Source organism: Chiroxiphia lanceolata, chromosome 3 (assembly GCF_009829145.1).
Source record: "Chiroxiphia lanceolata isolate bChiLan1 chromosome 3, bChiLan1.pri, whole genome shotgun sequence".
Classification (NCBI taxonomy): Eukaryota; Metazoa; Chordata; class Aves; order Passeriformes; family Pipridae; genus Chiroxiphia; species Chiroxiphia lanceolata.
In genome coordinates, this window is record NC_045639.1 from 59,507,707 (window position 1) to 59,533,821 (window position 26,115).

The following is a 26,115-nucleotide window of genomic DNA, read 5'->3' on the forward strand; positions in this document are numbered from 1 at the left end:
TGCATTTGGCAAGTGAGAGCACAGTGGTGTTCTGCTTGTTAATGGAGGTAAAGGCAAAAAGGTTCACTCCTGTTGTAAGACTCATGGAGCATTGTGGTTGGTACCCATAGGGACAATTTCTCCTATGCCACCCATGCTTCCCTGATAAATTCTGTTAAGACCAAGCAACAAAAGTCCTTATAAACAGCATTCATAATACAAATATCAATGTAATCCACAAGAAAATTGACATTACAGCATAAGGTGGGAAAAGCTGCACCAGTGTGAGCACATGTAAGGTGTGATAGCCCAAAGCCTCACACATTTTGGGCACAACCTCAATAAACTATACCTACACTACTTACCTCTAAAATATACTTAGGATAATTAACTACAGAAACAAGAATTTATTCCTGGAATAATGAAGGTGACTGGTTATATAAGGATTGAATCTAATAAAATATTAAAAGAACAGTTACTCAACCAAAACAGGACTGGTATTATGCCTTAAAATTTGAAACAGAAATCAAACTCAACAAAATAAACATCAAGAGAGTTTGAAAAACCCACAAGACAGCTTCATGAAAAGCACTGCTCTTCCAAAGTAGGTCCTTTCTTAGAAACAGAGCAGACACAGCTTCCATTTATTATTTATGGTGCCTTGTGCCCATGTCAGCTCCTGATTAATAATTAAAATTAATCTCATCAAGGCAGATTTCATTACAGGATAATTTAATTAAATGATGAATTGGCTCCCAGATGTCACCATTTGTGCCATCTTTTAAAAGATGCTGCTGATGACACAGATTTACAAGGTTTTAGCCTTAATATGAAAAGCTGCATTATTTAATAGATTTATAACATTTTTCATAAGCAAGACACACAACCTGAAATATATTTCAGATAATGTGAGACAGGCATTTCCAAGTATAAACAAAGGTATTGTCTGTCTCTGTATGGCATGAGGAAGGATAAGAAAGTCAGTTTCAAGTTTGTTAAAAAGAACTCTAACTTCAGTACTTGTGAGGGTCCTACATATCAGTACTGTAAGCAACTTCTTCCTTGTAGCACAAAGCACCTGAGAGAACTGCAAAAATATATTATTGTAGATGGTTTTACAGAAAATTACTTAGAATTTCCAAGCTCAGACTTAAAAGAACCAAAGCAGACAGATGAATGGAAACAAGAATTGTTGCTGGTAGCAGGGGAAGATGAATCTGGCTGTACCATATTTCCCACTACCCTTTTCACAATGCTATGCAGGTTTTCTCTCGATAATTAACTAAAAGAAAAAAAATCCAGTGGAATAGCAGCTGCCAGTGAATCAGCACTATCAGAACAGGCCAGAAAAAATTAGCTAAAGAGGGTGTTTCATAAGCCACAGAGCAAGCAAAACAAAGAGCAGAAGGGATGCCAAGCATGACATAAAATGCTGTGACAAGAAGGTTCAAAAGAGTGGAAAGGCATTTCCTTTAATATTTCCTCAGTGTCCTAAATCTAGCAGTGACAGTTTACATTTCACAAAACCTCACAGAACTTTTTCAAAGACTTACTGTGAGGAAAAATGAAAAAGTATAAAGCCGAATTACTAGAGTGCTCCACTCCAGTATGCGCATTTGTGGGCCAATGGTGCTACTTTTAGGCAGCTACATTTACCTAAGGCATGACCAGCAGCCTGCTCTTGATCTGCTACACATTATTACTTTACCAAAACACAGTTTAGTGTATGAAAAGCACCACCACATATGTTGAAGTTCATGATCACCAAATGTCTTTGAATGCATCGGACACAGAGAATAAGGTACAGAGAAGGCGTAGTCAAAGTTACCACTTTAAGCAGTATTCTGTTCACATCAGAGCACTCCAAATAAAGATGCAAGTTATCCTTCAGGATGGAAACACTTTGGTACTGATATAAAACCACCCAGAATACTTTGAATGTTGAAGCTGCACCTCCCTTACGTGTCCCTGATCTGTTCAAACCATCAGAACTCTGCCACAGGACTGCTGTTAGCAAAGCGCTCAGTGGACAGAACATCACTGCTCCTGCTCCTTTTTGGTAACAAGCAAGATAGCACTCACTCACAGGTGATAATTCTGGTAGCTGTTTTGACCAACAGATAATCTTACTGAACAGCCTGCTGGCTGTTATCAAAACTGTAACCAACCAGGTACCAAGGGCTAAATCTAGGAGAAGAGATTTAGGTATTTAGAACCAGGTAGAATCTTGAGCGCTAATTTACTTTTTGGGCTCCACATCCACAGAGGGAGAAAGGCAATGCCAAAGAAGTCAGCATGCTGTAATCATCCACCTGGTGGGAAATACTGATCAGAAAAAATGGGCTTGATTGTCAACCTGCCAATTACCAGTTAGATCAATGACCCACCACTTTGTGGCTTGGCTTCTCAGCTATAAGCCACCTGGTCTAGTTAGCTGCCTAGGCAAAACTGGCCTTTTCATTTTTTATTTTATTTTTTTATGATTAAGATAGCATTCTCCAATAAAAAAGTAAATACATGTTTTGCAATAAACACATTTAAGTTCTCAGTCTGACTGGTACGCAGCAAGAAATTTAACATAAAGTGTGCTCAGTTCTTATGTCCCACAGGAACAAAAAAAACCTCACAGATGACCACACATACACACATATCCCACAACAGTTTTAACTCTCTATGCCCCCCGCAGTCATGGAATCACAGAATATCCTGAGCTGGAAGAGACCCAAAAGGATTGAGTCCAGCTCCTGGCCCTGCACAGGACCATCCCCAAGAATCACACCATGTGCCTGAGAGTATTGTCCAAGCACTTTGTGAACTCTGCCAGGCTTGGTGCTGACCACTTCCCTGGGGAGCCTGTTCCAGTGCTTAACCACACTCTGGATGAAGAACCTTCACTTAATATCCAACCTAAACCTTTCCTGACACAACTACGTGCCATTCCCATGGGTCCTGTCATTGGTCACCAGTGAGAAGAGATCAGTGCCTGCCCCTCTGCTTTCCCCTTGTGAGGAAGTTGTAGACTGCAATGAAGTGTCTCCTGACTCCTGTTCTCTGGTCTAAACAAACCAAGTGACCTCAGCCACTCCTCATACAGCTTCCCCTCAAGGCCCTTCACCATCTTCATTGTCCTCCTCTGGATGCTTCCTAATAGCTTTATATCTTTCTTATATTATGGTGCCCATAACTGCACACAATATTCAAGGTGAGACCACACCAGTGCAGAGCAGAGTGGGACAATCACCTCCCTCGATCAGCTGCCAATGCTTTGTCTGATGCTCCCCAGGACACGTTTGGCCCTTCTAGCTTCCAGGGAACAATGTTGACTCATATTCCACTTGTCATCAACCAGGACCCCCAGGCGCCTTTCCACGGAGCTGCTCTCCAGCATCTCATTCCCCAGTATGTACTAACATCCAGGATTGCCCCATCCCAGGTGCAGCATCCAGCACTTCCCCTTGTTGACCTTCATATGGGTCAATTGCCCAGTCCTCTAATTTGTCAACGTCTCCCTGCCTTCCAGGGAGTCAACAGCTCCTCCTAATTTAGCGTCATCAGCAAACTTACTTGGTATACCTTCAAGTCCTGCATCCAAGTAATTTATGAAAATACCAAAGAGCACTGGGCCTAAGATGGAGCCCTGTGGAACCCCACTAGTGATAGGTTGCCAGTTTGACGTTATCCCATTCACTATTACCCTCTGTGCTTGACTTGTGAGCCAATTGCTTACCCACCACATGATGTGTTTATCCAGCTGTGTGCTGGACATTTTGTCCAGAAGGATAATGTAAGAGACAGTATCGAATGATTTACTGAAATCCACTAGCTTCCCCTGATCAACTAGATGGGTACCCTGCTGTAAAAGGAGATTAAGTTTGTCAGGCAGGACTTTCCCCTCATGAACCTGTACTGGCTGTGACCAGTGACTGCATTGTCTTTTTGCTGTTTTTCAGTAACTCCTAGAATAATCTTCTCCATGATTTTACAAGGTACTGAAGTGAGAGTGACAGGCCAGTAGTTACCAGGATCATGGCTCTTGCCCATCTTGAAAACTGGGACAACATTTGCCAGCTTCCAGTCAGCTGGGACTTACTCCTGGAAACAGTGCATTTCCCAGTGAATTTTTAAAGCACTCACACAAAATTTTTGTTCAACAACTACAGAAACAAACACCTTTGTTCTATAAATCTGTTCTAACCCTCTCTTATCATTTGCAAAACTAATACATCAGTCCTTCAACACCGTATGACTAGGGTCTCAGCAACAAATTATTGAAACAAATTCCCTGAAATCTGAAAGACCGAAAGTTGCTGTTTATTTTTGTCAGTCTCATGATTCCACTGCATACTATAGCATCTTCTTTTCTCAGAGTTGTGAAGTATTGGTTTCACTTATATTAAGTCATTTAATAGGTCATGATCAAAAATTATTATCACCATCACCTTTTGAACCACGTAATTTTTATCTCTTTACCAAAATTAGAATATCTCTTCTGAAAACACTACCCACAAAAAAAAAAAAATAAAAAAGACAAAAGGTCTGATATGTCCTTATTTTCTGAAATTCCTCTCTATTCCTCTGAAAAATGAGAGGGGAAGAAAAATCCCACTTATTTGTTCTTCTCATTTCAATATTTTAACTACGATAGACACCACCACGTACTCCAGCTTTGTACCCCGCAAGGTGTAGGCATGAGCAGTTCTTTCAAGAGGTCACTTTTCTGAAAAAAATGTAATTACAAAGGAGAAAAAAAAAAGGCAAAACAAAACTGACATTCTGGATTGACAGCAAATCCACACAATCTATTACAGAGCAGTTGAAAATAAAGGAAACACACAGCTTAGTGATTTTCTGTGTCTTATTGTGCTTTTAAAATCATGTACTAGTGAGCAGATGAAATTATACTCTTTCTTCTCTTTCTTGAAGAAGCCTTTAGCAAAGTTCTTTTGTACTCACCAGACTACACACCCTCTGACTTTCCTCCAGCATAGTAGGAAAAAGAAATTAAAATGTGATGTATAATTGCGTGCTCAGTGCTGTGTCATCCTATTTTCTTGAAGAAAAACAGTGGTCATCTTACACTAATCTAAGAAGATATTTTGAGGCATTATCATGGAGTTTTAAAGACAATATACTTACAGACCAACTCAACTGCTGTACAGTTAGAGGAAAATGCAATACTCCTATTTATTTGAGCCTGCATATATCAATGGTGGGTTTTACATACCATCTCTAGAACTCTGTACTGGTGGTTTAAGAGAGCAGCAAAAATTAATTTAGTCTAGTATTATAGATCCAAATGGATGGACATCATTAGTGTAATGGTGTATCAGAAATTATACTCTGTATTATAGTAAATTAAAGTAGAGAAGGGCTGAATTTGCTTTCTCCCTTACATACCTCATTCACTCTTGATTATGCTGTCTCTTCCACAGAAACCATTTTATACTAATAATAGAAAAGTCCAAAGGAAAAGAGATGCCACATCTTTGACAACATACCTGAGTTGTTTCTTGGACCAATCAGGAGAGGACAACAGTAGCTGATGCTTCAGGTTGCTTTACTTGAAGTAGTTCAGATTGCTTTACTTGAAAAAAATTCCTTTGTTATGCATTCCCTGCCCTTATCTCCCTTGGAATTATAGAATCACAGAATGGTTTGGGTTGGAAGGGACCTTAAAGATCATCTAGTTCCAATCCCTCTGCCACAGATAGGGACACCTCCCACTAGACCTTTGAGGTAAGAGAGCAATGCTCACCAGAGACATGAAACAATGCTCTTACAGAAATGAGATATATAACTGTTTTCCACCAATATACTGCCAGAGTCATGAACTAGAAAGAACAGAGATGGAAGGGAAGAACAGAAAGACTGGAAAAGGAAGGGAATGCCTTTGCTTCTGTAATTCTGATCAGTCTCTCAAAGCTCTGTTTGAAAAAGAAAAGTTTATTTGAGCTTTCCATCTCCTAAGGACATTGACTGTAATTGCTTTTGATGGTCTCCCTGGGACTAATTTTATTTTATACTATATGTAGTTACGGGACCACTACTAAAAATAGATCATCTCTTCTTATCAATTTATCTTTGAATGACTTTCCCTAAGTTTATCAATTCAGCAAATAAGTCAAATTATCTTAGCACAAATTATATCCTCATAGAATTGTTCTAATTACCTTTTCATCAGCAGGCCAAGAAATTAGCAGATATTTGTTTGACATTTAAGTTTGCAGACAGAACACAGCTCTGCATCCACTGGATACAAAGTGAAACAATAATACATTTACATTTTGATGTAAATATTTTCCCTTCAAAATAATTTTTTCTTGTATCCATTGAATAATGAAACCAACATTTTCATCAACAGTCCTCCTATTACTTATTTAGCAATGTTCTATGACGGTTGCAAATACTTATTTTTAACAAAGTGGAAGTATGACAGGGTGATACTGATAACCCAAAATGTTAAAAAATAACTATGAATATTTTTATTTTAGAATTTTTTAGTAAAACATATGCTGCCAAAAATATGTGCTGCTTTCTAAGGACAAACTTACAGAGGAGTAAGAATGAAAATTGAATTCAAGAAGTTCTACTATTCTTTGAGAATTGTTTTTCCTAAAAATATGGTTTTGAGTCAGGTTCTTTCCATCAATCGCTTGTCAGTTTTACAGGAGTTAGGTGAATAGGAAAGGCTTTTTCCTTTTTCTTGCTCAGCTGGGAACTTAGGCAATGTTTCTCCATTACCACAGTCTCATTCTAAAGCTACTTTAATTCTTAATGCCTTAATCACTTGTGCTTATTAAATTATTTAAAATGTGCTCTGAACAACAAGGAAAAGAAGGACCTTCCTTTGCAGCAATGAAGTAAAGGAAAGTTCTGGTTTCGCAAAACCTGCAGGATGGATTGGGCAGCTGAGGAAAGATGCACTTGAAAGTTTGTTTTATGCCTTCTGCCTTATTTTTCTACTTAGAGAAGAGGGAAATAGAAACCGGGTGAAATAGAAGCAGTAAAGGTGTCATCTTGTAATAAATTTCTTCCCAAGAGGAAATCATTATTTTTGCTGATTATATTAATTCATAATGTCTCAGGATCTTCATATTCAGTATTTCTTGCACCTCAAGATGTAGGTTACAAAACTGATGCTACTGCTCCAGTGACATCACATGCCCTAAAAGTTGTATAAGGAAACTGTATCTTCTCTACAGATACCCCCTCCTGAAAAGCTGTGAAAGAGGTGGCAGGTAGAAACATTATGAAAAGGGAGGAATCCAAAGCCTCTTTTACTATTAGGTACATGAGCTGCAAACAGTGGTCTCTAGCAGGGGACAGATTTATATACGCAAAGAAAGGGTCAATGACCACACAGGGGTGGCAAATGGGCATGGCAGGGGGACCAGCGACTGTGCCAACCCTTTGAACAACCTATTTTCCACAGGGCTGGAAAGCAGTGTCCAAACCCATACATTAACAACTGCTAACTAGGGGAAGCACATAATCCACCGTATCTGCCAAAAATTCTCCTTAATGAAACTAAGCACGGAGATGGTAATGTTCAATCAGCAGGTACTAACAGCCTTCACAGAGAAAGTCCCACGTTACCATAGAGAACACAGTGGTCTGGGGTGGAGGGATGGTTTGGTCATTCTCCTTTTTGTAGGTCTCCCCTCTTCTCCCAGGCTAAGTTTCACTCCTAAGAGAATCACTTTAGCGAAGTTTACAAAGTATTAAGCATTATTCCAGAAAGAGGAATAAATAAGCCTACAATGTTAAGACAGTGTCTGTCCAAGCAATGCAATAGGCCATTAACTATGAAATAGAAAGACAGTTTGGAAGAAAAACTGTGAAATGAGCGTAACTTCACTGAGACCACAGAACAGCTTTACCAAAAAGAAAAAAAAAACAGTTCAACTACTTACCAAAATAAAAGCCAACTTTTTTTTCCATTCATCTAAAGATCCTTTTTGATATTTTATTATATTGCCAAGTATAAAGAATATTTTGTGTTTCATTAATATAGAGACAATTCTTCTTCATTATTGCGCATTTTTTCTATTAAATATTAAACAGAGACCTCAAAGGAAACAATGGAACCTACCAGAATTCTCAGAAGTGATAAGTTACATGCAAACTGCAGAATTTATGTTATTTGAATAACCTTCCAAGACTAGACACCAAACACATCCTGAAACACATCTGAATTTTATATATATACAACTACTTAGGTAAGTAAATATAATAACATTTTTGATTTTGTGATTTGTGACCTTTTTTTTCCTTAGTAGAAAGGCAACAATGCTAAATCAGCAATACATTTTTACGACACATTATAGAAATTATCAAGGGTGAAATCAAATTTATTGCAGCTGTAACACTTCCAAAAGAGAACAGGAATCGGGATCTGTGCCAAAGAACACACTTTGGGCAGTTGATCACATGATTTTTGAAATAAGCAAATTAATTTTGTTGTAAAAATAAAAACTAAGCCCTACTAAATATCAAAACCAAAGGCTAAAAAACTGATTTCCAGATTGAGAAGAAAGCCTTCTTTAATTTCTTTTTAGAGTTGCCATGGTATCTAGCTTTCTAACATGAAATACAAACATACTTTCTATCAATTACAACCTGTATTTATTCAAAACAAAGGGATTTAAGTGATGAATACCATAAATATAAACCACGATTGAGCTCACAGACAAATGCACCTTATCAAGAACTGAAATCATCTAGAGCAGTAGGAGACTTCCAGAAAGCAGGAATAGCAGAAAAAAACTAGTTTGTCTTCTAATATCCACCCCCAGAAGGTCCCAAATGGGAGATTACAGCCCGCATGCCAGTTACTCTTACGGGCTTCTATTCAGAAAAGCGTACCTATTCAGGAAAGCACTTAATTAAGCACATGCTTATATGCTTTTCTGAATCAGGTCCATGGTACCATAGGAAATGGGTATAACAGACATGAAATGCATGAGTAAAAGTAACTGAGAACTTACCTCCACAGCAGAAGCATTCATTCATGTATGTTTATATTTTTAAGATATGATGCACTGCTTAAAACACAGAACAGCTCAGCATACTACTCTGTAAAACGCAGTGTGGCCAAAAGGGGTATAACCATATCCCAGGACCCATTTGGCATCTCACATACCTAGTCCACTGCAGAAAGTGCTGCAAAAGGTGCAGAGCACCTTTTTTTTTGCATTATTTGATTTTCCAGCAGGCATATTAATATAATGGGGATAAATGGCAGGTGGCCAAAGAACTGTTTATCGCAGTGGTTTGGATCTACTGATACATACTCAGTTAGTGCAAACAGAAAGGCAAGGAAGGAAAGAACTCTGAATGTGTTGATTAAGCAACAGGAATGATTACTTCATGAAGGTCATTCCTCTTTCACTAGCAGCACTACAGAGCAAAACTTTTATATTTTCCCTTCCATTCAGTGCTTCCCTCTGAGAAATCCAAAGCTGGAAAAGAAGGTGGTCACCAGTAAGCAAGGTTGCTCAGTCGCTGCTTTGGGCAAAGCAGGAAGCTGACTGAGGGCACACAAGAGGCCAGATGGATTAACAGCCACTGGCAAGGTCTGAAAAATGCCCAGTTGTGATATGATGTTGTATCTGCATATGATTATAAGCCAGCAGGAAAACCCTGTGGTCTGCACGGGGGAAAACCAAGTCTAAGAACTGTAATTATGCGTATGTATGGGAATACCAGACCCCTTATTTGGTTTCAAATAACTGTTTCACTAAAAAAGGATACTTTTTTTCACCTAGTTCATGTTGATTTTATATCACTAAAAAATACTACCTAGCTGAATAAAAGTATATAGTAGCAGAACCACTCAAAACTTGACACTGAGAGCTACAAAGTTTAAAAATACACTGCTACCCATAAAAGCTTTGATCAAAGAGATAAAGACTAGATTTGGCATCTCTTTCAATGCAAAAGAAATATTGGTTTAATATAGGAAAATGAAATATATAGCTGCAGCTTCATTCCTTGGCAATTTTTATTACACTGGAAATCAGCAGAAACTTTAGTAAGTACTGATATTCTAAACTTCGGATTTAACAAACCAGAAGCTACACAAACTCTCACAACATTACTAACATATTTTCCTATCAGTCAATCTGTTAAAATAGAGAGGTGTTTGAATAATTCAATTATAACATTATTAAGTATACTTCTTAAAATTAATCTTTAAACATTGAAAGCCAGGGTAATGAGATAATATTCGTAATTTACACTTACCAAAATATAACATCATGCAATTATACCAATAGAACAATTTTGGAGTAGGCAGCCTTCATAAACTGAGATCCTGACAGTCAACCCAACCATATGTAATGCAAAGGTGTGTATAACCTGAGCATACTAACATGGCTGCAGTTGTATTTCGGGGAGAGAAACAAGGTTCTTTTCAAGTCACAGTAATGTGGCAAGTAAGTAGGACAGAAATAGCAGAGGGCTGCATATTCTGTGTACCAATTAATGTGTTGCTACCATGGTCTGACTTACAGTTTCCGAAGGCTTTGCTTTTCATCATGCAACAATCATTGAAGGATCTCTAAAGGATCATGTATCAAATTACAAAGCCATGCAATCATGCAGTGTTTCTTTATTGTGTGCTTTTTGTATGCCAAATAAGGATGCAGAAGTTCCTATTCTTTGAGTATTAAGACTAAATACTCTATTAGAGGTTGTTTCTTTCGGCAGTCCACAAAACCCATCAAATCCTACAGCCATACTAATTACAAATACTCTGTAGAACTGTCTGGGTTGGATTTTTGTTTTTCCTCATGAATCTCTCTAACTTGTTCTTTGTACCAATTTCTCTTCATAGCCAATATACAGACACAGCAAGAATTTACAGATATGTGCTGGGCACACATGCCATTACAACTCAAACATGCTTGATTAAACCTCCAAAAATTTGCCAAATTTTCTCTCATCCTTAGATTGAATTTGCTCAAATGACAAATATTTCCAGAATGAACTGCAAAACACTGCCACACAAAGTGCACATACCTGTTAATTCCACGGTATAATACAGTGGAGGGTCTCTAGGGTTTGTTTTGGTTACCATGTGTTTTGGTTCTTTGTTTACTGTGGTTTTGGGAGCCAAGAATTTTCTCCTGAATTAGATGATGTTTACTGGATAATCAAAATTCAGTATTTAAAATATCAACATACTTCAGTACTTAAACAGTGACTTTTTTGGTGCAGATAGGTGTTAAAAACAATTAATAAAAAAAATCTTCAACCATTTCCTCTATATTTTATACATTAAAATATTTACACTGACAGCAAATGTGAAAAGTGTATTTATTCATATGATATGGGGAGTTTTTAATCCTCAAACCAGCTTTTCCCTTGCATACAAGCAAACAATGTTAATATAAATTGCAAATGGAGCAGATGACTCCAAGAAAGGGCAAGATCTCCTGTAAAACTGTGGTGGTCCTACTTTTAACCTATGATTTCTTTCCTTTAGAGAAAGTTTGCAAATTACTCAAGTCCCAGGGTAGCAATAACTCCTAAGCCAAAAAGTAACATTGGTCTTAGGCACTTAGTCTGCTATTCAATATACACAGTAACAATGTTTTAATAACTATGACTACAACTATTCAGAATAGTCCACCCTCCTACGAATGAGGGAAGCCTTTAAATGATGGTAGAAAATTGTATATAATATTTCTTTCTAAAACCACGTAATCATTTCAAATTAAATATACATTGCATAATAACTAGGACATTTTAAATTCTAAAAGTATAATGACTTAAATGTGCAATATCATATTAGGTAACGTAGTTCATAACGTGGTCCATCATATTTGTAATGACAGCTACTGTAGTCACAACTAGAAGACTTCCACTGACATAATAACAGTTATGTTTTCTACTTAATACACATTTCCTGCTCACCATAATTATTTCTTTTGCTCATATTCAAAGCATGTAAGGACTTAGTTGTTTATCCATAGTTATAAAAAGAGGGGATTGTACTTTTAAATAAAATTTAAGTCTTTAGAATACTCAAATATCATCAAAATTCAAGGGCTTGGTTCATAATGAGGGCAGAAAATGGATGTCATGATCTACAGGAATTATACTATAAATATCTTGGTAGTAAAACAGATGATGGATGTTTTTCAAAATGTACTGACTGGAGACAGGATCCAGGATATGCAGGCATACAATGAGTCTACTAATGAACCTTAGACTGCTATTCATCATAAGCTAGATCTTTGAAAATGTTCATCTCCTCCCAAAAAGATTTATTCAAATACATTTCAGACAAAGTGATCTTTAACCAAATGAAGAAAACAAGGAAATACACAACATTCCTACTAGCCTAAATGCATTACTAAAGCAATTCAGTTTTTTCTTCTATGTACATGACTTTATTCTCTTAAGGTATATGGGGATAGAAAAGACAGTTGGCTGGAGTAGACTCAGTATTTCCCACACTTTCTTAATATATCAACTACAACAGAACTCTTTAATGCTAATTGTGCCATGATGATTTCTATTTCTCTGCACAGAAAAGGCACAGCTTTGCTACACATCCCATGTGTGGGTACTGAGTAGAGAAAACATGGCAGTAATCTTGTGTTCTAGTACATTCTACCATTAAAATAATGTGTATTAATGGCTTTTTTCGAGCAACTAAGAGAAGTACAAAAAGCACAAAAAAATTGAAGGATGGTTACAAGCCCACATGACATCCACCCAGCTACATATTCTTTCACTGAAAAACAGTGCCAAATACTACACATGTACAATACCATTACTATACTTTTAAAAATAAAATTCACTTTTTATTAATACAGAATAATCCTGTCTGCTTCAGAAATGCAAGAATGATTTATTCCATCATTTTCTTTCCTTCTGGAAGACAGCTACAGTTTCTCCTAATCTCTAAGATGAATCTTCTCTCCATTTCCCCCTTTAATCTGACATCATTAATTTTCTGACTTACAGGGCATTATAACCTCACAGTATGTACTGTATGATGTCAAACAGGAAGCCCTGGGAATAAAACCAAGTTCCAGTGGAGCTCAAACTCACAAGCATACCTTAACTTGGCCTTGGGTAAATCACTCATTGGGTTTCTCTAATTTCAATAGAGGCATTTTCTTCTAGAAAAGTGGAAAAATCGCACATGCAAACTTACCAGGTTACATTACTAACAATTATAGATAAGAAGACAGCCTAAGTCTTTTCCCCTGAGCTGGACAGAGTTTACTGTAGACCAAGAAGTGGAAGACAATGGCAGAAACATTTTTAGTCTTCACATGACAATAATCTCTCTATCTAGCCGAATGTAAAGGCCTCATCTTTGCAGCAGTAATTATAATAGAGACAATATTACCACAGAGCTCTTCATCACCATCATAAAACTCCCTTATTTACACAGATTTACAAACAAGCCTTTGCTGCCTACTTTGCACTGTGGCATCTGCTAAAGGCCATTTTCCAAATCCAAATTTCAAGAGTAACTATTTACACTCCCCTGAGAGAGAACAGTCTTATAAACTACAAGAAAAGATAGGAAAAAACTCCAACCTAAAATAAAGCAGCAGGAGATTTTCTCTGCATAATGCAACATGACTGTGCCTCTAATAGGCTTCAAGACTTTCATAATGGTCTGATTGTGTGGGACACAATTTTTTTTAAGATTAAGCTCAAAAGCCACTACTGAGCCACAGCAGAACAGCAGGGACTCATTCTCCCACTCTCTCTCAGAAACCAGTAGTAAAGGATAAGTGAATACTGAGAACTAAGTTAGCTCTAAACATCAGCCAATGTTCCACGAACCTCCCCCAGATGACATTCATTTCATTTTTCAAGTAATACACAGTCACGGCACTTCGATGTTTTGCTACAGCAGAAGCACACAGAAGTATAAAAGATGAAAAGTAAACACAATGGTTTAGTAAAACTAACAGCGCCAAGGAGCCATGTCTGTATTATTCCCTCCAGCAGGCAGAGTTGCTGCATTTCACTTTTTTACATTACTGTATATACTTGGTCAAAGTATCCTCACAGCGGTCATTTACAGCAGCAAGTATAATTTCTGAGCACTGCAAAGCACTCAGCTGAAAATTTCAGATGTTTTGAAATACTACAGTGTTACTAGTTAGGCACTGCATCATGGACTCACTAAAGGCCTCAAGAATGTCCCTTGAGACTACTGGAAGTCAGAGGACAACTACTTGGTCAGCTCCTGCTCTTAGCATATGCTACATGAATTTCTGTAACCCGTGATTTTAAAGAAGGCACGCTCCAGCCCTTTTACAACCATCTGGCATCCTTCCTCTTCGATGCACATCATGTTAGGTGAAACCAGACGGAAAAGAATACAGCACTGCCCCCAGTATAATTAGTTATTTGTTAGCTCCTTACTATTACAGGTAATCTTACTGAATTTTGCAGCGTGATTTGCAGATCCACAATCAGGTCATATCTGCAGTACTGACTGAATATTATTGCAAGATCAGTTACAAATGGAACTAAATTTAGACATAGAATTTTACAGAGGTCTTTTTGACCTGCACAGTAGGCTCTTCATAAACATGAGAAATTCATTCATCCACTAAGGAATATGTGGTACAAGTTTGCTGACCGTTAGAGCCTGGGTTTTATCATTATATATTTTAGCATGAAGACCACAAGAAGATTTCCTTATCTGACAAAATATAAAATTGCCCATACACCACAAAAGATGGAAGTAGCAATCAGCACAATCCAAACATACTTCTTTTTTCTCCTGTCTTTTTTAAGTGTTCACATAAGCGATTTGGACAGTAGCTGTGCTTGATACCCTACTGTTAGGCTTTAAACAACTGGTGAATTTTACAACTGCATGGCACAGAAATAACTATGTTGGAATCAGGCTCTATATATGAATTCAGTTTTTACAGACATAACCATCAACTGGTGAACTACAGCTGCATTGGTATAGAATTTTTGAAATGCCAATATTCTAAGTCTTCTTTCATCAACACACAGGTATTTAGATAAAACTATAAAGCAGATCTATGCTGCAAACAAGACAATTCTTGCAACCCAATCATATTTGGCAGGATATCCTGTTAGGCAATTATTCAGTCTTACTTATCACAGCTCAACACTAGAACTTTCAAACAGAACTCTTACATCGTTTATGTCCAAAACAGAAGATAAGCAACAGCAAAAGAAAAGCAGCTGAACTGTACCATTATTATTGCAATACATGTGCTTTCATAGGCATATTGTAAAATACAGCTTAAATTACATGAATGGAGAAATTTTCAGTAAATAGTTCAGAATAAGGTTATCAAAAATGCTAGATAATTTTATCCTGTTTAATTTAAAATTAGATATTATTTCAACCTGGAAAATTCAGGTCAATGTTGACTCTTCATATGTTTGCTTTTGCCAAAATTAAGTACTACTGAACTGTAATACTAACAAGAATTGAAGAATTTATGAACAATCAACCAATGACGTGTTACATTAACTGCCCTTGGTTCTACAAAGACTATTTCCTGTACTTCTAATTTCAATTTGAAGTTATTTTCAGACTAAATCTAGTATCTTGCAAGAATAATGTAAAATTCTTCCTCAATTAATTAAACTCTGGGTTCCTTCACTTAGAAGCAAGTTGTGCATGAAACTCAATTTGGTATCAGTTCCTTGAAAGCCTAAAATTTTCACTTGTGATGCCCTAAAGAGTATGGTTTAAATTGTCATTTGAAACAACAAACTGATGATATGAGGGCCCTTGCACCTTCAAAGCTACAGGATGAGGGGATAATATAAGTTTCATTTTTATGAAAATTCTAGGTGCAGGTGCCATATTACAGAGGCTACAAGTTTTACACTGAAGTGCTAAAAACCCACGAAAACTCATTATCGAAGGTGTTTAACTTGGACAATGAATTTGAGAACATTACAGACAAACAGTTTGATAACAGGATAATCTGTGATGAACAGCAGGATGTCTGGATGTCTGTAGCCCGTCAAAGTTCTAGCACTACTACAACAAGCACTACAACTACATGGAAGAAAAAGTACATAGAGAAATAAATAAATAAATATACAGCCCTTAAGATTATTTAGCATAAGTTGAACACGTGAATGTGCTAATGACTTGAGCTTAGTCTGTGTAACTAATCTTTTGAAAAGCAGATAATAGATACGTAATGGAAGATGATAACTGGTAGCTCAGTGTGTGCACTAGAAACAGAAACCGTAGTTGAGTTTAAGCTCCTGAACATAAGTTGCATAGAGGATCTGACTGACTGTACACAGCATTCACTCTTTCTGTGTGCCATACTTCCCTGAGAACAGAGGCTCCAGTGTCTAACGCAGTGAAGGCTTGAGTGAATCCGGTTCATGAAATAAGTGAGATTAAAAGCATCCTGGAACGGCCCATGGTAGCCAACAGGCAAGCAAGTGAAGCTTGGATGCCCGTAATGCATCAGGGTCCCTCAAGGCCAATACCTGCCAGGCTGTTTATGGAAGTGCATTTAACAGTGATGGAAGTTAAACAGAGGATACCAAGATAACTAAGTCTGTTAAGTATAGAACACATTGCTCCCTCTGATGGTAAAACCCACTGAATGATAGAAATACTCCACAGATTTCATTACAGAATTATTTTAATTTCACTGTTTCAAAAATTGTCATGCTATCGAGTTTATTTCATATCTGAAAGAAAACAAGATAAAAAGGAGAAGAGGAAATTACAGCCTATTCTACTCAAGCAAATGCCTGAACTGCTGGGAAGCGACATGATGCACCCAAGGCACAGGCTGCTGGAAGAATTTTTAACAGCAGAGTAAGAATCTTTGAATGGGCGGAAAAAAAACAAGCAGAGGTTTTTCTAACTGCTCAAGGGCCACTATGAGGATCACCATAAGGTCTTTCTCACACTTAATTCTATCTGGGCTGGTAAATGCACAAATCCTATTTGCTCAGAGTCAGTAAAAAGAATCCCTGGAAAATAGTTAAAGCATAGACTACTCACTAGTGTTTTCTGAACTACAACCATAGTTTGACTTTTTAATAGAAGGAATTTATTATCTACACTGCCATGTCCAGCAACATGAGGTTCCCAAGCTGTGCGTGTTTACTACATAAGTCCCAAATAAACTCAGGTGGCAGCCCAGTGCATTTCACTACAAGCTGCTAGTAGTCCCACAGGGAAGGTGACTGCGTGACAAACTGAAACTTGAAAACTTGTGTCATTTTTTAACAGCATTGCTAACTGAAATAAGAAAAATATTCTTTTTCATTACAGAAATAAGTGATGTTTGCTTTAGCTCCTGCTCTGGTATACTTCGACTCAATCACATAAAGAAAAATTTCATGTGGCCCAGGACCAAAGACTAAAAATTTAAAGTCAAATATGGTTTCATAGAAACAGAACAACTCAAGATCTGCACTAAAAAAGACGTTTTTTTCATGACAGAAATCCCATTAATCACTACTTCCAGTACCAAAAAAAAAAAAAAAAAAAATCAAGGTCAGTTAAATTTTATTCCTCTGCTGTAAACATATACAGAAAAAGAAAGGGAGAGATATGATAAACTAGGTGTGCTGTCACATTTAAGAAAAGGTTTGTTCAGTCAGCTCCGGTCTTGGCTGAAACAACCTCAGTTTCTCACCTAGATGATGCCTTTGTAAGAGTAACACTCCAACACAAAACTCTAGGTTTCTCAGCTGCAGCAAAGCTACTTCATATTTGGGTTGGTGGAACCTCTTTGACTAAAGCACGATCGCTGCTGAAGTCCAAGTGCTGATACGAGGCAAAGGATGTTATAGTGAAAATATTCTCATCTATCATTAGGGGTTGCCTAATGATGATGAACCAATCTTCCAAAAAATCATTTCATTAATTAATAAAGAAAGAAAGAAAGAAACAACATGAGTTTCACATTGTTTCTTCAATGGTATCCTCTGGGATAAATTCTGCCTTAAGTTATGGCAGAACTATTTTCATTCACTGTAGCCATAATATTTCAATGCTTTTAGCTTTTACTCCTTTACATTGCTAAAGATTTAACCGAATGTAAGAGGACAAGGATGTGACTGTGGTTTAATGGGTCTGCATGTGCTCAATGTGTTTAAGACATACTTTATAAAATATGAAATAGATTTTTTGTCTAGTGTCATTTTATTATTTAAAAATTATTTAAACACTTTTGCCTGTCATTCTTCTCTTTTTTAATACAAGTTGACTTGCAAGTCAGCCACTTGGATACTGAGGTAGAGCTCAGAGAAAAGTTCTATAAGGAGAAGAAAGAAACCATGACTGTTATATGATGCTGAATAAATATTAGCCATAGCTGCAAATCATTCAGAAGTATCTGCTAATAAAATATTTCTGAAATTATTGCTTTTATTTTGTACTGTATTTCCAAGTCCTTTCCAGAAAAGTATTTAAGCACATGCCTAACTTAAAGCACATGAGAAATACCATTGATTTTAGTGGGCTTAATCACTTAAGTCCCACACATTCTTCAGCACATTGCTGCATCTGGACTTTTTACAATCATCAAATGAGTATAACCCAAATATATATTCAGTGTAATCCATGCTTTTCATGTGAAAATGTACACAGTCATTTAATAGGCATGAAGACACTAGGCTTTTAGCCTTACAAAATGAAAAGGCTAGAGAAAATTATTATACTGTCATACTGTCCAATATTTTGTGTGCATTACAAAACCCCAACCCCTTCTTACTGAAGAGGAAACTGCTTCTGGACATGCTAACTTCACCTGGACACTGTAAAAACAGAAGCCTAAGCTGATGTATGATCACTCTCCTAAATAAACTATTGTATTTTCATTTTGCATTCACAGATAGGACTGACATAGACATCTTTGGAAACGTTGTGAGTAATTCTAAGTTAAAATACAATATTGAAATAAACTAAAAATACAGCACTTATAAATTTGGCATTTTAAATGCTTGAACGAGCATCATATCTTACAAGAAAAATTCATCTGCAGAGCTTGGAATGTGTCTGTCAGACTCTGGTGTTTTAACAGAAAGAAGTACCATTTATAGAGAGAGGTAATACTTTTATTAGACTGACTCATATGTTCCAAGTCTTATGTATACATGCATATGTAAAAACCTTTTCTAAAGTGAACAGGTTCTTGTTGAAGATTCAAAGAAGGTCTAAGTTGGCCCAGTTGCAGGCCTTGAAAAGTTTTTTGCACCTGCAATTTTTTTCCCTTATTTTTTCTAGTGGTATTATCAGTTATAATATAGAAGTCACCTCTGATATCCATATAGCATCAGAGCTATAACATCACTAGTAATAAAGAATTTTGTGCTCCAGAAACTCCAGAGCCCCCTGTGCAGAAGATGGTATATCTACCTTGAGGGAAGTTCACATAGCTTATGGCAGTAGCAATTTTCCAAGTAGTTTTATCCCTAAAATTCTAGTCTGGGACCTCTCTGGAGCCAGAAATACCAATCACAACAACTATATAGAAGTTATGTGTCAGTCCTTGTCAGCATTCCAAGGACAGTACGTGACAGCAGAACACTTTCTTTTATTGGTTTTCCTTGTTATTAAATACAGCCCATACAATGCCTTTCCATTTAAATTTCTGAAACTGACTTGGTAACATCTTCCAGCAGACAAGTGGAGTGCTGAACCAGAGGAGACGTGACTGTGACAATGACAGGAACATTTCTGTTTGTTTGCCAACCCCTCTTTTCATCTCATCTTGCAACGTTAGAAGCCATGGATATCATTCTTGGATGAATATTTAGGAGATTGTCTACTTAGCTTTTAAATAAAGAGCTTTCAAATCATAATTTTAATTAATTCAGGGGGAAAATGACACATATGCCAACACTGGAGATTGTATCTTTGACCAATACCAAATTATTTCTCCAATGATATACAATTCATACAAAACACAAATCAGTTCAGTTTATTCTGCATGTCAAAATGCATTATCTGCTTCTGAGTGTTGTCTCATTTAGTCTATCCCATTTGATAAACTGGAGAAATAAAATGTATATACAACCACTAATGCAGTTTGGAAAAAGCAGCTTCAAATTTAGCACTGGTAGATTATTGTACAGAAATGACAGAATGCTGAAGTAGTAGAGGGCAAAGTAATTAGAAAAAAACCAGTATGTGTTCACAGAGGTTGTTATGCCATATATAAAGGTCTTGCAGCTGAGAGAGAACAACAGTGATGTTTCTACCTCAAACTCTTACTAGATGGGAGACAAGGAATTATGATATTACACTTTATTCTTGATCTACTGTAATTCATAATGGCTGATTTTGGATCCTCTATGGCAAGCCATCTCTCTGTGACAGTTACTGTGTCTATAGAAAGGAGGTAATAAAATATCTAAGCAACTCTCAAAAATGCTCTGAAATACACGTTTGAAAAGACATGCTGGTTTTCTATTACTTTCTATTACAGCTGACTTCGAGTTACGGAATTTTTCTTCAATGATTGATTCCAATTAAAAACAAGTAACCATTTGTTACGGAAACTTTTTTCTTTTTTTATTAAACCCGTAATTTTTTCACTTACTGATATTACTGATACAGTTCTTTGCTTTTATAAGTAAAATATTTGTGCATACTGCCAGCACTTCAGAAGCTACACTAGTTAACTTCCAGAGATCTCTTTCAACCAACATTGCTAATATGACAAGATTAAATGCCTGTAATATTCCAAGTCTTACAGATATTGATATCACAGAGATACGAACCATAACATGCTATGCTGTGATACAGAACAATTAAACAGAACATTTAAAACTCAGTTTAAAAGTTTAAACTAATTTTCATTTCACTGAAATGAGCTTCAGCTGAAGTTCCTGGGGTGCAAGCAAGCTGCCCACCCTGGACGGGGGTAAGATTAAATGCTGCAAGTACAGCGCTTGTGTGACAGAGAAGTAGCTACAGCTGAAAACTGATCTGCAAAGGGATCACATCTGACAGCTTCACACATTAAAACAAAACGAAAATGGGCAAACACTGTCTGAAAAGGTTGCCAGGGATTGTCCAGCTCCAAGTGGGCCATAAATACAAGTAACAGATATAACAGTCTGCATAATCTGATAAAAAACAAATAACTTACCCAGGGCACAATGGGGATGATTGTCCAAACGTCACAAAAATGAAAACCTGTTCATTCAGGTTTAGCCTCACATCTGCTAGTGTCCTGTCCTACAGCACTGCAATCTATTGTTTAATTCTAGGTTAAAATGAAGTAATCTAAATATGCATGCTGTTATATAAAAGGGCCAGGGGATGAAATTACACCAGTTTCTAATAAGGCCCTTTGAAATCCTAAACTAGCAAGTTAGCAGCCAAATTCTTTTTCTTCTACTAATACAGACTGAACAACAAGTGACAACTAGAAGAGAATAAAATAAGATTGTAAAATTGTAGTTCTCAAAATCCTGTATGTGTTTGCTATACCAAGGCACATGAGAGGACTATTTAGGTGCTAAACATTTCCCATTTTATTAGCCATCTCCAAGACCAGTCTTAAAAAGCTTTTGTCTCCCTATTGCTAGATTGTTCATAAAGACAAGATCTGCAAAATTTCCTTCTCTCCCATTTCAAAACTAAGTAGAAGAACTTTTAACATGCATCTTTTGATAAAAAAGTATTTCTAGTTAGCATTTAGAAAAAAATCAGCTTTTTTTGAAGGAAGCAATAATAGTAAAATAAAAGGTGATGTATTTTCTTATACCTTCTACTTTTTTTTTAATGTAGTGTGCATACAGTCTATGGCATACACAGTTATTAAAACTATGTTTCTACCTAGCTACATCTGTCCATGTAAAACAAATGTATGTGGTTTAAAGTATTCTTTTACTTGCTAAATAGTACCCTGCACTTAGTCACAGACCTCTCACCAGAATATGAAGAGGACCATTTGGTTAATTTCTTCTGTCTGTGAAATATCTCTCTTACTGTTTTCTTCTTTTTCATTATGAATGAAAACTGAGCCTTCCTATCAATGAAAAGAAAATTTCCTTCTTATGCATGGTCATACAAGTATATTCTGCATCTGAACTGGAAAGAAAAAGAGAGTTGTGAGATTTTTAGGACACGCACCCACCCTAGAAGTACAGTACCACGATGGTACGACCCAGACCACTCCATGCCAGCTGCAGGGATCTTCTGGATCTCAGCTGCACCTGAAGGATCCCAGCTCTGCTCTGTGTCAGCTAGTAGCTTGAATTATTTTCTCACTGATCTTCAAAACAGAGTTATTTACCTATGCACTTGTGAGTAAAGACAGGAAAACCAAAGTATAACAAACTCTACTCTGATTCTGACTCTTTTGGTCACTGCACGAGCTAGTTTAAGGCTTGATTCCCCCACCTCTGCCACATGGGAAAAGGTGAAGGAAAAACATCAGTTTTCTGGGTATAGAGGCTCTACAGTACAATTAGGCAAGTCGACTGACTTCTGGTCAGCCAGAAGCATAACAATTTAAAACATAGCAGAAGCAAGGAATTTATCAGAAACAAAAACAGGAAAAATAAATAAATTAATGACATAATGCATTAAGTGGTATATATAATACATCTACTCAAGCTGGCATCTCAGAAAACAGCAGCTGCTCAATTCAGTCAAACACAATTCTTTAGAGGCTCAGAGAACAGAGGTGCACTTAGGTATCTGAAGCGACATGTGGTCATCCAGTCACTGCCCTGAGACAAAAGGGTAAGAGTTTATTTCTCATATAGCTACAGGGATGCTGCGATATACTTTCAGGATAGGAATCATAGAACAATTCATTTCCTATTAGTGCATTTTAAAAGAACAGAAGACAGAGTAAACAGCAAAAACTTGCATTAAAATAATAATAGTGATCTCAAACTTATGGAGAAGTCTGTCAGAATAAAAGCTACAAAACAGTATATCATGCTGCAGGAGGATGATACACTTGCAGAAATTAGCAAAAGTTCCTCTTTTTTAAGGCAATTAAATTTAAAAATTAACCTTGTTCACTGTACAAAGTAAGTATGCCTGGCCTCCTTTCCCAAGGGTGAAAGACTCTTTAACAGAATGCCCAGGGAAATTAATTCAATAAAGTATATCTCTATTCAAAAAACCTCAACTGTCCATCAAACGTACCATCCAACAGCAAGCACCTTCTCACCTATCCCACTTACAGAGAAAGGCAGTCTTTCAAGTAACCAAGGACTAGACTATTCGAGGCAAGCTGCCAGCACAAGTTTGAGCACAGATCTTACATTCATGCTTATTCGCATAATCTAATACACTACATCCTTATGCTCCATGAATTTTCATTATCTAAACCTTATGCACTTACCTCCCTAAGAGGAATATTGAAGCTGGAATGAAGTACTTATCCTCCCCAAACATGTCAAAAACCAGAAATTCTGCCTGATAAACACAAACTGCCTAGAGCTACCCAGTAACCATTAACCAGTACAAAACACTACAGCTACACTTCAAGCAGAAGACTTGAAGGATTTACATCTGATACCTTCCTAGAGCCTAAAGCACCAAAGCCTCATCTTCAGAACGCCCCCTTCTACCTGGAATCTCTAGTCCACAGATACGCCCTGTGGCTTTTAAGGAACTAAGCCAGAAACACTATTTTCTCTTTTAAAAATTGGCTGCAAGAGGAGTTTAACCATGATATAATAGCAAAACAGCTTCTGAAGTTGGGAAATGAAGGGTCAGTGCCTACTCTAGGCAGATGGGCCTCACAGCACAATTCCTTCTCCCAGGACAGTACCCAACATCTTGGCGAGATCTTAAGTCTCAGTATAGACCTGGATGAAGGGAGTGATGAAGTGGCTCTCCCATCCACTACCCCGAAGTTCTGTCACTGTTAGTGAAGAGTAAGAAGAATAAATTTGTCTTGAATCACAATTTTCTGTGACACTAACAACAGTATAAAGCCAGAAGATCCTGCCTCCATATGCAACACAGCACAGATTTCACCTCAACTTCTAATCTGCAAGACTGTTTTCATGCATTATCATAAAGATATGTAGTAATTATGAGAAATACTACAGAAATTATACTATGATGAGGTAGTAAAATAGCTACTAAAATATGCATTTATCAGGCATCCAGCGCTGCAAAAACATTTAAACTACTATGAAAAGACATTTTTGCACTAAGCTAAACTGGCTCATCTACTTCTTATTAATAACTGCACCATGTATACTCCACAGAACAATTGTTTCACAGACTGCAAGACATGAACTTCTGCCTAATCTTTTATGACCTTTATAAAACTTTATTAAATTATGAAGCCATGTAGCTTTTACATGCTCTAAAACAATTTAAATATGTGCAGCTGTCCCAAGCAGTGCCACCATGGGGACTTACAATACTGTTAAGACTTTCCAGTTCTGTACCACTTAAAATCAGCAATAAAACTCTAGTCCAAGATAAAGTCTCAGATAGGAGCTATCCAGTCAGGAGCAAAGTACTCCTTATGAAAGATTATTACTGACATTTTAGAAATACATGCAGGTTTTCCCACTTCCTTGAACTTGTGTTACCCATAAAAGTCTCTGTTATAAAAATATATATATTAAAACTAGTTTATTACATAATAACCTCTTTCAGCATATCAGAAATAGAAATATGAAATCCCTTTGTTGATCTTTAGTACATTAGACTTCATAGGGATCATGGTACTTGCAAAATGTGCCCCTACTGTGACCAGTAAGAAACATTAAGAAATTAAGATACTAAAAACAAAGCCAATACTGTGGATGGCAAGCCCAGATAACTTTAAATTTGCTTGGAGCCTACTGTCTCCTCAGAACCTCAGTCTGGCAGTAAGGAAGTCTGGAGACCACATCCTTAAAGGAAAGGAGAAATAAGAAAGGAAAAAGGAGAAGAAATGTCCACCCCATTTCTCACAGATCTGTCATCAATGACAAGGGGAATCTCTCTCTGACATGAAACAGAGAGATACACTGCCAATTCTCACAATTCCCTTGAAATCCAAGAGAATCCTGAAACAATTAATATATGTCGTCTACCACAGTCTGACCATCTGAAGTATCTTGTTTGTGATTTTGGTAACTCTTGCTTTGGCAAAACTGACAGATCACTATGGATATACATTTTGATGAAATTATTTGAACAAGGCATAGCACTGTGCAAGTTCATAACATTTTATTTTTCCCCTATACCTTTATTGTATCTCTCCAACAATTCTAGTTCTGCAAAATCCTATATAGCAATGATCTTGTACCTTTCAACAGGTAAAAACGATTAAAACCACTTATTTAATGTATGAACTAAGAGAAGGTTTCAAACTAAAAGCTCAGAACCTTTCTCCAGATCTTACTATCATTTTCAAATCCCAAGTCCCTTCACACAACTTGAACAGAGTTCAATTTATTCCCCTCCATCCATGTTTATCAACATTTGTACTCACTGACTGTTCACTTAGATCCTGAGAGTCTTCCATTGAGGTTATTCGCGTTTCTTTTCCTCCACGAGTAGAAATTATCTTCCCTTTAATTTACAGCTCAGTAGTCTAAATTAAAAAGAAGATAAAAAATTGACACCTTAGTCTAGGGTCCTCATTTCTAAGGCAAATCTGCAATAAACAAACCCCCTAACTGAGGTTGTGGTTTCACTAAAATCTTCAGCAAAGTTCTCACTGATTTATATGAAGACTAATTTCATGTAAAGTGCTTCAACACCTTGAGTATTATTTTGGGAATTATCTAAAATACACAAACAGAAACAGGAACTTTTCTTTGGCTTCTGCAAGACAAAAAATAGTTATGAAAACAAACCAACAAACCAAAATGTTGAATACAGGCAGTTGTTTAAGTAGACAATCAATTATAACCCTTGGGAGAACATATTAGAAAAAGAGTTATAGAACAGAAGTGCTTAACACATTTAATGATAAACTCTCAGTCATTAAGAGTCTGGCAGAAAAACAAGTCATTATGCAATCATCAGCATGAAGTCCCCTCTCTGAGGTTCATTAAATTCCTTTAGGATTAAATAAAGTACACAAAGCGGTTTATAACAAGCAGGTCCCTACAAAGTGCTAAATAACAGAAATTACCCTAATTATCTGCTGTGTCTATGACTTCTCTAATAGGGTGAGTCACTCTCATCAAATA

The 26,115-nt window shown here is 36.8% G+C and overlaps 1 protein-coding gene across 3 annotated transcripts in view; it reads right to left on the reverse strand.

Annotated features, from left to right (window-relative positions):
- EYA4 (EYA transcriptional coactivator and phosphatase 4) overlaps positions 1 to 26,115 on the reverse strand; it is a 151,533-nt gene that overhangs the window by 108,342 nt on the left and 17,076 nt on the right. For all 3 annotated transcript variants that reach the window (XR_004356066.1, XR_004356065.1, XM_032683021.1), the window contains exon 2: positions 25,410 to 25,511. Coding sequence is in view for 1 of the 3 variants with exons in the window: in XM_032683021.1 (XP_032538912.1) it covers positions 25,410 to 25,442 (33 nt within the window). In the remaining 2 variants the exon portion in view is untranslated. The remainder of the gene's footprint in view (positions 1 to 25,409; positions 25,512 to 26,115) is intronic.